The sequence below is a fragment of the Myotis brandtii genome, unplaced genomic scaffold (genome assembly GCF_000412655.1).
Source record: "Myotis brandtii unplaced genomic scaffold, ASM41265v1 scaffold825, whole genome shotgun sequence".
Lineage (NCBI taxonomy): Eukaryota > Metazoa > Chordata > Mammalia > Chiroptera > Vespertilionidae > Myotis > Myotis brandtii.
In genome coordinates this window covers 2,928,398-2,944,112 of record NW_005371349.1, presented here as the reverse complement: position 1 = coordinate 2,944,112, position 15,715 = coordinate 2,928,398, and the positions used below count along the sequence as shown (strand labels likewise).

At 56.8% G+C, this 15,715-nt stretch overlaps 1 protein-coding gene, 1 long non-coding RNA gene and 1 pseudogene across 6 annotated transcripts in view; 2 read left to right on the top strand and 1 right to left on the bottom strand.

The window, feature by feature from the left end:
• RAB37 (RAB37, member RAS oncogene family) overlaps positions 1–15,133 on the top strand; it is a 31,061-nt gene extending 15,928 nt beyond the window's left edge. Inside the window, exons 2-10 of one of the 5 annotated variants that reach the window (XM_005884306.2) lie at positions 4,459–4,569; positions 9,479–9,589; positions 10,567–10,608; positions 11,094–11,160; positions 11,257–11,309; positions 12,414–12,479; positions 13,076–13,132; positions 13,211–13,287; positions 13,472–15,133. In XM_005884306.2, coding sequence (XP_005884368.1) covers positions 4,459–4,569; positions 9,479–9,589; positions 10,567–10,608; positions 11,094–11,160; positions 11,257–11,309; positions 12,414–12,479; positions 13,076–13,132; positions 13,211–13,287; positions 13,472–13,577 — 690 coding nt within the window. In that variant the 3' untranslated portion in view covers positions 13,578–15,133. Of the gene's footprint in view, positions 1–4,458; positions 4,570–6,586; positions 6,647–9,478; positions 9,590–10,566; positions 10,609–11,093; positions 11,161–11,256; positions 11,310–12,413; positions 12,480–13,075; positions 13,133–13,210; positions 13,288–13,471 lie in introns of those variants that run through there. The other 4 variants (XM_014531837.1, XM_014531835.1, XM_005884307.2 and 1 more) reach the window with 4 other exon arrangements.
• LOC106724432 lies at positions 775–4,504 on the bottom strand. Its single transcript, XR_001360228.1, has 2 exons — positions 4,416–4,504; positions 775–1,002 (listed from the first exon to the last, which is right to left on the bottom strand). It is a non-coding gene; the product is annotated as an uncharacterized LOC106724432 (long non-coding RNA).
• Positions 1,308–1,898, top strand: LOC106724431 (annotated as a pseudogene).
• Positions 15,134–15,715: the final 582 nt, after the last annotated feature.

Here is a 15,715-nt window from a genome sequence, read left to right as displayed (position 1 = left end):
GCCCTGTATCCAATGCTGTGTTCATGACGTAGGTCCCCTTTCCTGAAAACCGGCCTCAACATTGTATAAGCTTCAGGCCTGTGATAGATGGTCCCACCTCTGCTCTTTACTCCACCGTTGTTCTCACTGAAGGGGAGGGTCTATCCGCCCCCCTCACCCCCATTCTATCCTTGAGTCTGGACCAGATCTGTGCCCTACTTTCCCAAGAAAACCCAGCAGAAGTAACGGTGCACCAGTTCCAGACTCCGCCTGCGGAGGCCTCCTGCGCTCCCCCTTGCTCTCATTCACCTCTGCCTCTGCCATGACGACGCACGGGCTAGCGTTGGCTGGAGCAGAGCCAAGCTGCCCCAGCCAACAGCCAACCAACCCTCAACGCCCAAGGGAGCCCACCTGAGCCCAGAAGCGCCTCCCAGATCAAACCGCTCCCTCAGACTCACTCTGTGCCACTGTGTTTGGGACCATTCATCGCAGCCTTCTTGTGGCAACAGAACATTTAGAGAAGATCCTGCAAAACCTAGACCCGCCCTTTAGCAGCTGCCTCACCCCCACTCTGTACCCCTTTAGCTGCCCCTGGCTCGGTCCACCCAGCTGCTCTCTGCCCCTTTGACTTCCCCTCGCAGCTCCTCAAGGATGACCCCCACCCACACCTCTTCCTCGGATGTGGTTCAGAAGAGAACAGACCAGTGTTACCGGGGAGAGGTCCTCGTCTCCCCCCGTTGCTCGTGGGAGTGGACTTTTTGCAATTTCCCAAGGAAAGGCATTTTCTGAGACTTGTATGGGAGAACGAGTGGCTTTTATTCGCATGGAATTAACTCCCAGAGTTTCCACGGCCTCATTTCCCTTTGTCCCACAAGGAAGAAGCGTGGCTGTGGCTTCCATCCGGCTGGCGTCCAGAGTTTCCTCGCCGTGTACGCGCCGTGCAACTCAGAGTCAGGCAGGCTCAGCTCGTGTTCCCCTGCACCCATCAGTCCACTGCATGTGGGGTCCGCGTGGTCGTGGGCCCTACAGGCGGATGCAAGGAAGCTTAGAGCAACACGGCCAACAGTCACACCAGCCAACTCCTTTGTTTAGGGGATTATGTGTTCCCCAATTTTCCTGGGCTTGCCTTGGCTCCACCCATTCTGGCCAATCATGGTTCCCCAGGCTTGACTGACAGGCAAGTACCTTCCCTAGTCACCCCAACTTCGCTGCTCATGCATCTATTTCCCCTTTGTTGGACCCCTCCCCCCAGTGGTTCTGCAGGGAATGAGCTGGTGGTTCCCTGGGGAGTGTAAAGTGGCAGCTTCCTGGTGAAGCTGCCCAAATGACAGGCGTATAATGTCTGGCCTTCCCTTTGCTCCTTTCCTGTTATTAATAACTAGTGAGCTTTTTACGAAGATGGTGCCAAAAGCTAAGAAGGAATCCCCTACCCCTCCCAAAGCTGAAGCCAAAGCAAAGGCTTTGAAGGCAAAGAAAGCAGCGCTGAAAGGCGTCCGCAGTCACACGAAAAAGAAGACCCCCACGTCACCCACCTTCCGACGGCCAAAGACGCTGAGGCTCTGAAGGCCGCCTGAATATCCCTGGAAGAGCGTCCCCAGGAGAAACAAGCCTGCCCACTGTGCCATCATCAAATTCCTCCCGACTACCGAGTCAGCCATGAAGAAGATAGAAGACAACAAGGCACTGTGTTCCTTGTGGATGTCAAGGCCAACAAGCACCAGCTCAAACAGGCTGTGAGAAGCTCTACGACATTGATGTGGCCAAGGTCAACGCCCTGATCAGGCCTGATGGAGAGAAGAAGGCATATGTTCAGCTGGCTCCTGACAATGATGCTCTGGATGTTGCCAACAAAATTGGGATCATCTAACCTGAGTCCATTGCCTAATTCTAAATACAAAAATTTTACACTGAAAAAAAAACACCCTAGCTGTGGTATCACTTGGACCACTAGAACCATCTGTGGCATGTGATTCAAAACAAGAAGTTGGTCTAAATTACAAAAGCAATATATGTTCATGTTAGGAAAATAAATTGTGAAACACACTATGAACAACTCTATTCCAACAAACTAGACAACCTAGAGGACGTGGACATATTCCTAGAAAAATACAACCTCCCAAAACTCAGTCAGGAAGAATCTAAAAATCTCAATAGGCCGATAACTATGGAGGAAATTGAAGCAGTCATCAAAAAGCTTCCAGCAAACAAAAGCCCAGGGCCAGACAGCTTCACAGGGGAGTTTTACCAAACATTCAAAGAACTAAAACCTATCCTCCTCAGACTATTCCAAAAAATTCAAGAGGAAGGAACACTTCCAAGCTCATTCTATGAAGCCAGCATTTCCCTAATTCCAAAACCAGATAAAGACAACACAAAGAAAGAGAATTACAGGCCAATATCCCTCATGAACACAGACGCCAAAATCCTCGACAAAATTCTAGCAAATTGGATCCAGCATTACATCAGGAAGATCATACACTATGACCAAGTAGGATTTATCCCGGGGATGCAAGGATGGTACAATATCCGCAAATCAATAAACGTGATACATCACATAAACAAATTGAGAGATTTAAAAAAACAATTGTGAAAACACAGATAAGGTAAAAAAAAAAAGAGAGAGAGAGAGAGATTTAATTGCCTCTAATCTCACCACCCCAAGATAATCACTTTAACATCTTTTATCTCTTCCTGCAGAAATGCATTATTTCAGAAATCAAGCAGAGTCGCTGATGTGTTACATGAGTTCATGTCACTCGTTGCTCAATAGATTTTTGTTGTCAACTTTGGGGAAAGATGTCCTCTAAACAAATATTGTCAATGTATTTGTCTTGGTGGAAATGCATACAGTGACTGCAAGCCCACACTCCTCTTGGTCAGTGTAGACTTGCAAACTACAGCTAATCTGCTATCAGAACCCAATCTGCCCATAGGTGACGGAGCCCGGTTAGTTGCATATCTCCCACTCTGGATTATAGGGCTGTATCCCGAGTGGCTAAAACCACATTGGCACATAGTAGATACTCAATAAATAACTGATGGAAAATGAATAAATGAATGAACTATTTTTACTGCATTGTTATTCTTCCCCTGGATGCTTGCCTTGCAAAGTAATTCTTGTCCATTTTGAAAGTAAGGCATTTATCCACTTATTTACAGTATTCATCCCTTCATTCACTCACTGAGAGACTACTGGGTACCAGCCCTTGGGTGTGTGTACAGAGTGGGGCAAAAGTAGATTTACAGTTGTGAGTACAGGAAACACAGAGTTTATTCTTTTTTTTTTTTTTAAATCCTCACCTGAGGATATTTTTCTACTGATTTTTAGAGAGAATGGAAGAGAGAGAAAAAGACAGAGAGAAACACTGATGTGAGAGAAACACCCATTGGTTGCCTCCTGCACAGAGCCTGGGCCGGGGAGGAGCCTGCAACCGAGGTACATGCTCTGGACCAAAATCAAACCCGGGACCCTTCGGTCTGCAGGCCAACGCTCCATCCACTGAGCCAGACTGGCTAGGACCAGAGTTCATTCTTGTACTATTATGTATTAATTATTCAGCACCTGAACTTCCACACTAATTCTCCCCGCTTCTTCCTCCCAGTACAATGTGTCCTTCCCCTCTTTTCCCAAACTCTGCTTCTCTTTGAAATATTCTCTCCAAGGCCTTGTTCCAGGGCCAAGTGCAAACTCTTTCCTCCCAAGGCATGTAGCCTGGCATGCTGATCTTTCCTGTCACTCCTGTTTGAGACTTCCCCATACTGAGGGCCCGTGGTGCTAGTCCAGGTCTCCCAGGAAGCAGGTGTGGAAAGGGAACTCACTGTGCAGGGACTGTTTTAGGGGAAACACCAGGTAGAAACCAGAAGAGGCAGGGAGAGCCTGCAGACCATGGTCTGACCCAAGTGAAGGACAGAGGCCACCAGGCAGTCTCTGGAAGGTTCTGTAAAACCATGAGGAGGTCCCCCAGCCGAAAGCAGCCATGAAGGGGTCCTGTATCCCCAAAAACAAGCCCCTCCTCTGAGTCCCTGCCACGCTCTGCCTTTGGCTGGGATTGCCCGTGTGAAGTGGCCTCCAGGCACACACACCAGTGGTGGATTACAGAGCCGGGGGGGGGGGGGGGGGGCACCTTCTCATGGTCACCTCAGACGTTTCTTAACTTGGGATGAAACAAGATTTCCTCTATGCTTTCCTGCCTTCTTCAGCGAATGTGCATCCGTGTGTATGAGTGTGTCTCTGGGTGTGTTTGTGTGTGCCCCCTACGTATGTGTATCTGTGTGTAAGAGTGTGTCTCTGTACATGTTGTGTGTATGGGCATGCCCTCTGTCTATATGTACATCTGTGTGGATGTGTCTGTGTGTGTGTTTGTGTGTGTGTGAACACATGTGTATGTATGTTTACAAGGAGCCCACTGTCCCAGCCACAACACCATCTCAGAAACCTGCTTCACACTGCAGCTCCCGCCTCTCCGTTGCTCCCTTCAGACCATCCTGGTGGGCGACAGTGGCGTGGGGAAGACATCTCTGCTGGTCCAGTTCGACCAGGGCAAGTTCATCCCCGGCTCCTTCTCGGCCACCGTGGGCATCGGATTCACAGTAAGTGCTCCCTGCCTCCGGGGCCCCAGGTCGGCTCTGTCAGGGTCCCAGCAGGAAGCAGGTGGTCACTCGCGTTGGATCAATCCAGGAGGTTTAATAAACAGACTATTGACCAAGGTGCAGGCAGGGTGCTGGGAAACCAGGAGGGATGGTGCAGTGTTTTGGGGTCCTTATAGGGCTTCCATCCCCCACCCCACTCCCCAGCCTAAGAGAGGTGAGAGGAGGGAACCATCACAGACCCAGGGACCAAGAGGGCTGTGTGCAGGGGGTTGGCGGGCAGGAGCTGTGACCATCAGTGGAGGAACGCAGCAAAGCCCAGTAACCCTCCCCCCACACTGCCCTCCTCCTGCTCCCCCCATATCCTATGGGGCTCCCCATTGATGGCACACAACCGGAAGCTGGAAAACAAGGACATGTGTTGATACAGATTGCCCATGTCCACCTCCAAGGCAATAAGAACCTGGGGAGGCAAGGGTGTGGCTTAAAATGACAAAAACAGTCCAATCCTGGCATTGTGGTGCTAGGGCACTGGGAGGGCAAAGGTTAAAGTTCTTTTTTTAGCTCTTGATCTCTCCCTGGACACAGCAGGGGGGCAGCTCAGATTAGAGAAGTGGTTCCAACTCAGAGCCCCTCGTGGGCCAGGAAGGGCTCCCTCTACCCCTTGCCCTCTGTCCACTCTCACCAGGACTGCGGCTGCTCAGTAACCCCTGATCCCGGGAAGGCCTCTGAGGGGACTTGGCTCTGGGTGTGGACTATTCTCAGGAGCTGCAGGGCCCTTCTTTGGGGTCTCCAGAGTCCTGGGGAGGAGCACATGGCATTTCTTGGGCGGCGTGGGTGTTTGGGAGGCCAGCCTCTGGGACCAACAGAGCACAGGCCTGCGAGGCCACTCGGCTGGGACACAGCAGAGTCCCGCTCGTGGAAAGAGACAGGGGAAACCCCAGACACTGAGCTTGCCCGGGTCACAGGGAGGAAGGCCAGGGCCCACCAGGGACAGGGCTTCCAAGTGAGGCTGAAATGTGAGCTCAGCACAGGTGCTGACCCCAGAATCCAGCCTGACACACCAGTGCCCCCAGCTCCCCGGCCACTGGAAGCAGCTGGGTTCCATGCAGGGCTGAGCCCCAGGAGGGCGAGGCTGTGCTGACAGCACCTGAGGCCTTCCACGACTCGAACCAGGCTGGCTGGTGCTGGGCGTCCCCCACCACGGGCGCATGCCCCGCCTGCCCCCTCAGCACACAGGGCCCACGGTGCCCTCGGAGTTACACTCCACTCCCTGACCTCTTCCCACCAGTCAGACTCAGAGGGCAGAGTGTGGGCTGGACATGGGTGTGGCTACGGTGCACAAACTCTCATTCATGCTCCACGGATGCACAGGGTGGGACCTCCAAGTTTTGCCCCTGGCTTGTGAGAAGGGAGGACATGATGGTTCAATTGAGAGCCTGGCGCTGCCTGAGACAGGACAGGCCCGGCTCTCCCTCTCTCCTGGGCTGGACCTTCACGGGATGTCCCGGAGACTCTGCTCAAAATGCTTCACAACTTCATGAATTCACCTGATACCAAACGATTAGGGCCTACTAATTCCCAAAGGCGGAGGGCCACGCGTGGGAAGGCCAGCCCTGCCTTCAGGAGCGCCAACTTAGACGCAGCCACAAAGACACTGCATCCCGGGAGTCCCAGGGTCTCAGGGCAAAGGGCGCGGGGAGGGGTGGCCCTCAGAACCCGCACAGGAGTCCCCAGCCCACCTTGCGCGTGGGATCTCAGCTCGGACTGCAGGGTGGGGAGAGCTCGGAGGCGGGAGAGCCCGTGATGGGACATTCTGGACGCAGCCCCGCAGGTCAGGGAGAAATGAGAGGCGGTCTGCGCTAAAGGGTCAAAGTTCCAGCACCAACCAACCAGGGCCCATGGGCTGCAAGATGCATATCGGTCGGTAACTAAAATTATATCCACACGAGCTCGGGCCGGGCTGCGTAGTAACAGTGCGGCTGCCTGGGCTCGAACGCAGCAGCACCGCGCAGGTCAGGGGCGCGAGGCCCCCGAGCTCTCGCCGCCCTGCAGCCCGAGCTACGATCTCGCGCGCAAGGTGGGTGGCCACTGCGTCCAGCGCTGGGGACGCCTGTGCGGGTGCCGAGGGCCACCCCTCCCCGCGCCCTTTAACCTGAGACCCTGGGGCTCCCGGGACCCTGCGCCTTCCTGGCTGCGTATGTCCTTCCCCCCAGCCAGGCAGCCGGTGTCCCGGAGTAGAGGGACACGGCCGCTAGGCTCATCCCAACTTCTGGTATCTGAGCTGGCTCTGCCAGGCCAGGGAGAGGAAGCTGGGAAGTGACTCCCCAACCCAACTTTCTTCTGCCACTCCCGGCTAATGTGAGTCCCCGGGGACCCCCAGGCTTCTCGCTGAGGGTTAACTCTCCTGGACGCAGGCACCCACCCTGGTGCTAGGAAGCAGGATCCCTGGACACCCAGAGAGGCCGGCCCCTGGCGGCGAGCGACAGGGTTAATGCCCTTCTCCCAGCTAAGCTCTCAGCTGAGACTTGACATGGGTTCCTTAGGCCCAAAACTCCAGCAGCCCCCAGGTTCTGCCTCTTCCCTTCCCACTGCTGCCGCTCCTTCCTCCAGAACGCAGGCCCACCTGGAGGTTTCGGAACCTGAGAAGGATCCCAGTGATTGCTCACAGGTCCCCCCACCTGGGGAGTGGAATCCGCTCTCTGGGCTCAGTCCCTCCACAGGTGACCCGCACAGAAGCAGGCGAGGGTGGCAGTGAACGCTGGTCTGTGTGCCCTCCTTCCAGGCCCTGGGAGCAGCCGGTACCAGGGACCCTGAAAGAGGTGTGAAGGGAGCTCGGCGCTCCCAGCCTTCTCCCAGGCTCGCCGCTAAGTGGGCGGGTCAGCGCCCGTCTCAGGATGCAGGGCCTTGAAAGAGACCTGCTCTTCTGTGCCTTGGTTTCCTCCCCACACGCGGGGCTCACTCTAGCCAGGAGCTGGGGCCTCCGCCCCCATTGTTTCAGGGGAAGCCACTCCGCAAGTCACCCGCCCAGAGCCGTTGAGATAGGCGTCCTGTGTGGGCTCTTGGCAGGAAGTGGGCCCCTGGGCCTTCGGTGGGAGGGAAGCTGGGGGGAGCCAGCCCCAGGCTGGGGGGACCGCCTGACCTCCTGGCCAGACAAGCCAATGAGCTGTTTGCCGAGGAGGTGGCAAGGCTGGGCAGCTGTCTGTGTTTAGTGGTAGGTGGCTGGCAGCGTTTGCTCCAGGCAGCGGTGATCTGTAAAGTACACAGGAGCTCACTCTCCTTCCCTCCTTCTTGGGGGCTGGGACCTACGAGCCCAGGAGCAGTGTGGCGACAGAGGGCTCCAGCCCCTCCATCTGTCCCCTGGGCCAAGCGGCCTCCCCCAGCCTGCACACCCCAGGCCTGCCCAGGAGACTGGGTCCAGGACAGCCTGGGAGGAGCTCCTGGGGCTGCCTTAGAAGGGGTGGGGGCTGCAGCAGGCAGTGCCCCCCTGCACCCACTCTTCTGACCTCTTGGGTGCTTCACGCAACATGATTGGTCCTGGCCATTATCAGGCTCTAGAAAGGCCTCAAAGAGAGTCTCCCTCCGTCCGTCTAGCCACTGTGGGAACCTGCACAGTTCAGGAATCTTCCCAAAGGCCCCCTTCACAAGCAAGCCCTTCACAAGCCAGGACCCCAGCCTTCATCCACCTTTTGCTCAGCCCCCTTACCTTCCAGCACAGTTAGCTCATCCCCATATCCCACGTGCACAGCAGGAAAGCCTTTGTCAAGGTCAGAGCCTCAAGAATAACACAGGCCTAGTCCTTCTCCAACCCATTAAGCATCTAATGGGCCAGCTGGGAAAATTCCAGCATTAGGTCCAGACCTCTGTTCTCCAATATTGAGGGACATCCAGACAGGGGGCTCGTCTCCCCGACCCCTTGTGCTCCCCAGTGAAGATGAGCAGAGACTGGCCTAGCAATAAGGGGGCGGGACACACCCCTCTGCCCCACACTCCCTGCCCAACAGTGACCCAGTGATGCCAATTTGTGGCCATTTGTCCCACTTGGGAGGTTTCTGCTGAAAGAACTTCAGACTAAATGTCTCCCCACCTCGGTATAAAGTTGAATCTTTCCTGGCTCATGCAATGTTTTAAAAAAAAAATTATTTTAAAGAGAGAGGACGGGAGAGAGATAGAAATATTGATGAGAGAGAAACATCGACTGGTTGCCTCCAGCACGTCCCTTACCAGGAATCGAGCCTGAAACCCGGGCATGTGCCCTGACCAGTAATCAAACCGATGACCTCTTGGTTCATTGGTTGATTCTCAACCACTGAGCCACACTGGCCAGGCCATGCAGCCTTTTTATAAACATGTAACATCAAATAAAGAAAAAAAAAAATGTAACATCATCAGAAACTTCCAAATAAGTGTGGTGACCAAAACGATAGTAAGGTTAGAATGTGCCTTTGCAAAGCAGTGCCCCCGCCCCCTCGGGTGCTGACACCTCCCTTGGCTGGGAATCCTGTCCCAAGTATTAACACTTCCTGATTTTTTTTAACGTCTATTGCTTGCTTCTCTGCCCACGCATGTGCGCAGGCACAGCTGGAACACGCAGTGCGAGGGGATCTGGGCCCGGTGGGGCAGGGCAAACGTGTCTGAGAGAAATGGGGTGGTTCTCCAGGGCCAGGGAGCACATCTGGGGACCCGATGGTGTTGAGGTCTCAGCTCAAGCTTCCAGGAAGTTGGGGAGGACCGAGTTCAGAGGGAGAGCTTGTAGGGAAGAGGCAGCAGCAGGCCTTCCAGCAGCAGATGCCCCCTCCCCCCATATCAGCCTCCTCCCCCCGCCCTCTGCCCCCTGTCTGGGGCTTCTCTCCCTGGAAGCCCAGAAATGCGCCCCAGCTCCCCATTAACTGCCTCTGCCCCCATCTCCTAGGTGATGCTTCTGGGAGACTCGGGCGTCGGGAAAACCTGTTTCCTGATCCAATTCAAAGACGGGGCCTTCCTGTCCGGGACCTTCATAGCCACCGTCGGCATAGACTTCAGGGTGAGGTGGCTGCAGGCTCTGCCTCCCGCAGCGAGCCGGGCTGTGGCTCAGGCCTGGGGCACTGCCCTGCCCTCGCCTGCAGGATGGTGGCTCACTGCCTGGAGGGCACAAGGGCTGCCCCAGGGAAGGGACCACTGCGGTGGACCCGTGTGCGGAGGCCGGGCTGGCTCCTTGCCCGCTGCGGGATATGAACATTGAGAGACTGAGTCTTAAAGTTCGGCCCCCAGTGGGGCAGACACGTGTCATGGTGTGAGCCGAGCATCTGGCCCTCAACCCCCTTGCTCAGTGCCCCCTCGCCTGGGCTCCTGGACGAGGCCTCCGCCGGGCTTTCCTGGCGCTCCGGAAGGCATCGCCCGCACCAGGTGGAGGAGCTGGGCTGGCCAGGTGGGGAGAGAGCAGCCTGCCAGGGTCCCTCCTCTCACCTTCAGGGTCCTTCTTGACAAATCTGCATCGGGACGCTGATGCCTCTGAGCGCTGCTCCCCCAAAGCATTGGGGGGAGTGAGGGCCTAACCCTGGCAGGGGTCCATCAGAGGTGGGGTGCCCCTCCCATGGAGGGGAAGGAAGTCCACTAGGAGGATTGGGGGGCAGCCAGAGGAGGTCCCCGGGATGCTGGGGCATCTCACCTCTCAGAGCTTGGTTGCAGGATGGGACCCAGCTCCTGGAAGTGAGGGAGGGGTGGGATCCCCAGTTCTCAGCCCTCTGCCAGGGGAGAGCCGGCAGGTCCTCAGGCTCCCCTTAGCCACGTGTTGTGAGAAGAACAGACAGAGAGGAGAGGGCTCCTCAGCAGGACTCTCTGGGGACAGGGGCCCACTGCCTGATGGGGTGACCTGGCTGGGCCAGCTCTGAGGCTCACCACACCCCCTCCAGTCCTGGGGAACGACCAGGACAAGACGTTCGTTTCTCGTAGGACGTCAGCAGAGCGCAGGAGCCGGGGCTGCCCTGCCCTCTGGCCACCCTGTGCCCTTTTCTCTTTCAGAACAAGGTGGTGACGGTGGATGGTGTGAGGGTGAAGCTGCAGGTGAGAGGAAGGCTTTGTGGGAGGGAGGGGAGGGGAAGAAGGGGTGGAGTGGCCTGCCCTGGCTCTACACCCCGAACCACAGGAGGCGTGGCCTGCCCGCTGCCTCGGCCTGGGGTAATTTCCTGTGGGGCCCGCAAGAAGCAGCAGCGGCTTTTGTTCCTTTGATGTCTGCAGAAAAAGCAGTTCCCAGGCGCCCTCCCTTCTAGCAAAGGCGCTCAAGTGCCTTCAGACAAGCTTGGGCTTGCTCCTCCCCCCCTGCCTCCCGGCTCTCGTCCCCCGGGCTGGGGAAGGGGCCACAGCACTGAGTAAGCTGGAGGACCCGGACCTGTCAGCAGGCAGGTCGGCAGGTGTGCAGGAGCCCGTGAGAAGCAGAGGAGCAAGGAGGGCGCCTTCCCACACACCTCTCGCACCACAACACCGGTTTCCTCTGCCCACCACCGCCCCTGCGCCTGCCTCCTTCTGACCGTGCGTCCGTCCCTTCCTAGATCTGGGACACCGCCGGGCAGGAGCGGTTCCGCAGTGTCACCCACGCTTACTACCGAGATGCCCAAGGTGAGTCCCGGGTGCACGCCAACTCCTTCCCCAGCCCACCTGGGACACCTGCCCTTCTGCCCCAAGTCCCCGTGTGACCTGTCTCTCCCCCTGCAGCCTTGCTCCTGCTGTATGACATCACCAACAAGTCTTCCTTCGAAAACATCCGGGTAGGTCGCTCTGTCCACCACCATAGCAGAAGGCAGGGCTGCGGAGTTCAGGGCTGCCTCCTGCTCCGGGGCAGGGGGTGGAGCCCGGAACACTGCTGCCTTCGCAGCATACCTGAGCTGTGACTCAGGCGTAATACGCTGCCTCTGGGTATGTGATGGGCATGTGGGCATGGAGACCAGGCAGTGCTGAGCCTGACGGTGATTCATGAGTGTGCTTCATGACAAAAGTTCAGAAAGTACCCAGCTCCACCCTGGGCAATTACCCCCAGGAGCCAAGGGGAGAACAAGGAGAAAGGTCTATCCGAACATCTAGTCCAAGTTGCAAGAAAGTGACTCAGGCGGACAGAGTGCATGGATCTGTCCTCACCACCAAACTATTGAAGAAAATAGACGATCACCCAACAAATATAAGCACTGACCCTGTGTGCAACCCCGTAAAGGTTTCCCATGTTCTCTGACCTCAAGGGGTCGACAAGCAAAGTGGGGAACAAGACATAGAGATATAAAATAGCTTATAAAGAGAATGGAGCCCTGGCTGGTGTGGCTCAGGCAGTTGTAGCATCATTCCATGCACCAGAAGGTCATGGGTTTGATTCCTAGTCAGGGCACATACCTAGGTTGCGGGTTCCTCCCCCGGTCAGGCACATATGGGAGGCAACCAATTGATGCTTCTCTCTCCCTCCCCCCCCTCCCTTGCTCCCTCTCTAAACTCAAAGAAAAGAAGAGGATGGCACTCATACTGTCACTTACAACCCCATGCTCATGGCAGACATTACTAATCAATCATCGTATTTTTGATCACTGAGCCATTATGTAGCCTTAGAATCCTCAACTGGAAATCGCTGGTGACTGCCAACTGATTTCTGAGACAAAGCTTCTGCCATCTCTATAGAACTAGGAGTCCGCTGTATGGGGTTTGGAGCCACTCAGGACTAGAGAGGCCAGAACAAGGATGCAGATACGAGAATGAATAGGGCATTGGGGTTGGAGGGGACAGTGAGTAGCCCAGAATAATCAAATAGGGCAGAAGAAGGAGGGGCAAAAGGGAGGGAAAGAATGGCTGGGGCGCAGCCTAAGCCCGGCTCAGCTCACCCTCTCCCACAGGCCTGGCTCACTGAGATTCACGAGTACGCCCAGAGGGATGTGGTGATCATGCTGCTAGGCAACAAGGTGAGTGGTCCATGGCAGGACCAGCCCAGCTGCACCTCCTCTCCCACTGCCACAGCATTGCCTGCGCCCAGCCTCATCACTACCCGAGAGTGCTAGCTGGCCACCCTTCCAGCAAAGGACTCTTTCCGGTCTCCAGTTCAGGGGTCAGACTGTCCCGGCGGCTCAGTCCATCTTATCTGTCCATAAGCTTTGGAAGGGCCCTTGTGGGGGAAGCTCCAGCTGCTGCCTGTGAGATCCAAGGCTGCCCAGCTGCTGGGCCCCTATTAGGTCACAGTAACCAGGGTCACGGATGCAGAGCTAAGAGCAGAAAAGTTATCCGCCACTACTGTCACCCTCTGAGGCTGGGTCTCCGTGCCCTTGCCAAGGGGAGTTACCCACCTCCCCAAGAGGGAGTGAGATTCCAGGGCTGGCGGCTGGGGAACTGCTCCTGAACCAGGTGGAAACCCCTCCAGGTGCCAGTCATACAGCCCGCAGTCCCACAGGCCACCAGCAGGGGGCGGGCAGTGCCTACTCCTAGGGCAACAGATGGGCCAGAAGGGGCAGGAGAGGGGCAGGCTGGGGCTTCCTTCCCCAGAGTGACCCACCTGGGCTTACAGGCAGATGTGAGCAGTGAGAGGGTGATTCGCTCGGAAGACGGAGAGACGCTGGCCAGGGTAAGTGGCTGCCTTGTGGGCAGGGTGACGGGTGGGGGCAAGCAGAGGCTGGCCCTGAGGACACGCTCTCCCTGGCAGGAGTACGGAGTTCCCTTCATGGAGACCAGCGCCAAGACGGGCATGAATGTGGAGTTAGCCTTTCTGGCCATTGCCAAGTGAGAGCTGGGCGGGGAAGGGAACGGTGCAGGGCCGGGTGGCACCATCTGGGGGTCCAGTAGGGCCCGGCCCCTGGGCTCAACTGCACCTGCACTCTGAGGTCCCTTTGCCCCCGGCCGTGGGAGAGGGGAGGCTGCTCCACACCTGGCTCGCTGCCCAGCCCGTTGCCTCTTCCTCTTCCAGGGAGCTGAAATACAGAGCCGGGCTGCAGGCCGGCGAGCCCAGCTTCCAGATCCGAGACTATGTGGAGTCCCAGAAGCAGCGGCCCGGCTGTTGCTCCTTCCTGTGAAACCCAAGGGGCTGAGAGACGGCCCCCGAGGCCCACGAGGATGCAGCCTGCTCCCCAAGACCTGGTTGATTCTGAGCAGCTAAGCCAATGGGGGAGAGAGTTGGGGGCCGAGTGCACAGCCCCTTCCCAACTGGGGACTGTACCCCCACCCCTACCTTCGTTCCTGTAGCTTCCCTGCATCCCCAGGGAGGGTAAAATATTTATATTTCAGTTTAGTGATACATAACACACACACACACACACACACACACAAAGGGGGCACCAGAAAAACCAAGGTAGGGACCTGGTGGCCTTAGCCTTCTGGTAGATACTAGGACTCGGGGGCTGGGCCTCCCTCCTAGCCATGGTGAGGGCAGTAATGCTCCAGCTCGCTACCCAGGAACATGCGCTTCTGGGGCAGGAGGGCAGGCAGTGACCCTGTTCCCACCCTCAGTTCAGCTGGGGAGAGGCTGAGCAGCCCCGGGCCTTCATTTCCTCCAGCTCCCCAGGGAGCAGTCTCCCCCAGAAGATGGGCCCTTGTGCTGGGAGCTAGACCAAAGCCTATCTCTTATCAGGGAAGATAAGGAATGTGGAGATTGGGCGGGGGCCCAGCTCCCTCCCTGGGAGGGGAAGAGAGGAGCAGAGATTGGGTCTGTTTGGCTACCTCTAGACTTACCAGCCCCCCTCCAGGAGGTGCGGCCCTTCTCCTCCTGCTCACAAGCACAACGGGGCCCTTGGGAGCATTTGGTTGCTATTCTCTGGACCCCCCCTGGATCCCTGGTCTTCCTTTCCTTTCTGCTATGCCCCTGGGCACCTCAGGTCACAGTGAGGGAGAGTTGATTGTCCAGTCCCAACCCTTTGGCAGGTATGCAGTCCGCAGGCTATTTCTTCAAACAGCTGTAGTGCTTCTACTGGGGAAAGAGCCCGTTAAAGAGAAACCCCCAACTCCAGAGTAGGGGGGAAGCAAACCTGAGCAAACCTCACCCCCATGTATTCTCCTCAACCCAAGTGCTGGCTCTCCCAACGATGCCCTCATGTTCTCAGACAGACCCAGGGCCCAAACTGCTTCATCTCCCCTCCTACTGAGACAGGGTGGGGAAGGAGAGGCCACCCATTTCTGGGTTAACCAGTTCTGCGTGCAACACAGTGTCGTGTGGGGAAGACTGGGGAGGGGAAAGGGGCAGCAAGGAGTTTATGTGGGGCCGGTCACACGTCTCCCAGAGCCCTGACCCCAGCAACTGGAGGGGGACAGGAGGCGCGCATGTCCCAACCTAGAGGCGCCTATGCCCTGGCTCTCCGGGCCAGGGGCAGGGGAGAGGGGCGAGAAAGAGGCGTGCGCTGGACGTGTCTGAGGCCACTGCATTTGCTTTCAAGGCAGAAATCTCGCGGTCCAAGCCGAGTCAGCAGCTCCGACTTGGGCCCTGATAAGGAAGCTCTCCTCCGAGGCCTCTCCCGGGCAGCGCAGGGAGGAGCCTGACCTTGCCCAGGGTGGGTCACTGGGGACCCAGTCCCTCGGGCTGCTCTGGGCCTCTAGCATTTGTTTTGTTCAGAATTAAATTGCAGTATTTTGGAAAGTACATCCTGTCCACTGCTTCTTTGAGATGCGGCATGGGAGCGGGGATCATGTTGAAAGGAGTGTTCCTGCTGGAGGCACTGCCCTGAAGTGCCAAAATCATTTGATCTTCGTCCTTCAATGGCCCCAAGTAGTCACCTCACCCTTTAACAGACTGCCCGGCCTCTGTGACCAGCCTCTCCTCTGTGAGGAGCTGAAAGGAGGCTTATCTTAGGGTCCTGATCATTTTTTTTTTTAATGGAAGAAAGCCAGGGCTCTTTCCCTGTAGACTGTACTGCGGTTGGTTACCTGACTCTGTTCTGCCTGCCCCCACCCCAATTCTCCCGTCCAGCGCCGAGGCCAGTGCCCATGCCCATGCCATTGCCCTGATGGCCTCTTCACTGGGCAGCCCCGCGAAGTGTCTCTCCTGGGTCCTCACGCCGTCCCCGTGAGGATCAGAGCACGCCCCCCTATAAACAGGTCCCGGGACAGCACAAAGGGGCTCCACAAGCCGAAGACTTCGCTATTCAAACAACGGTTGAGTCCGAGGTGGATCTCAGTTTTTTTTGTACGACCGCTGGGACCTCGCAGCCTCGTTCCCGAACGG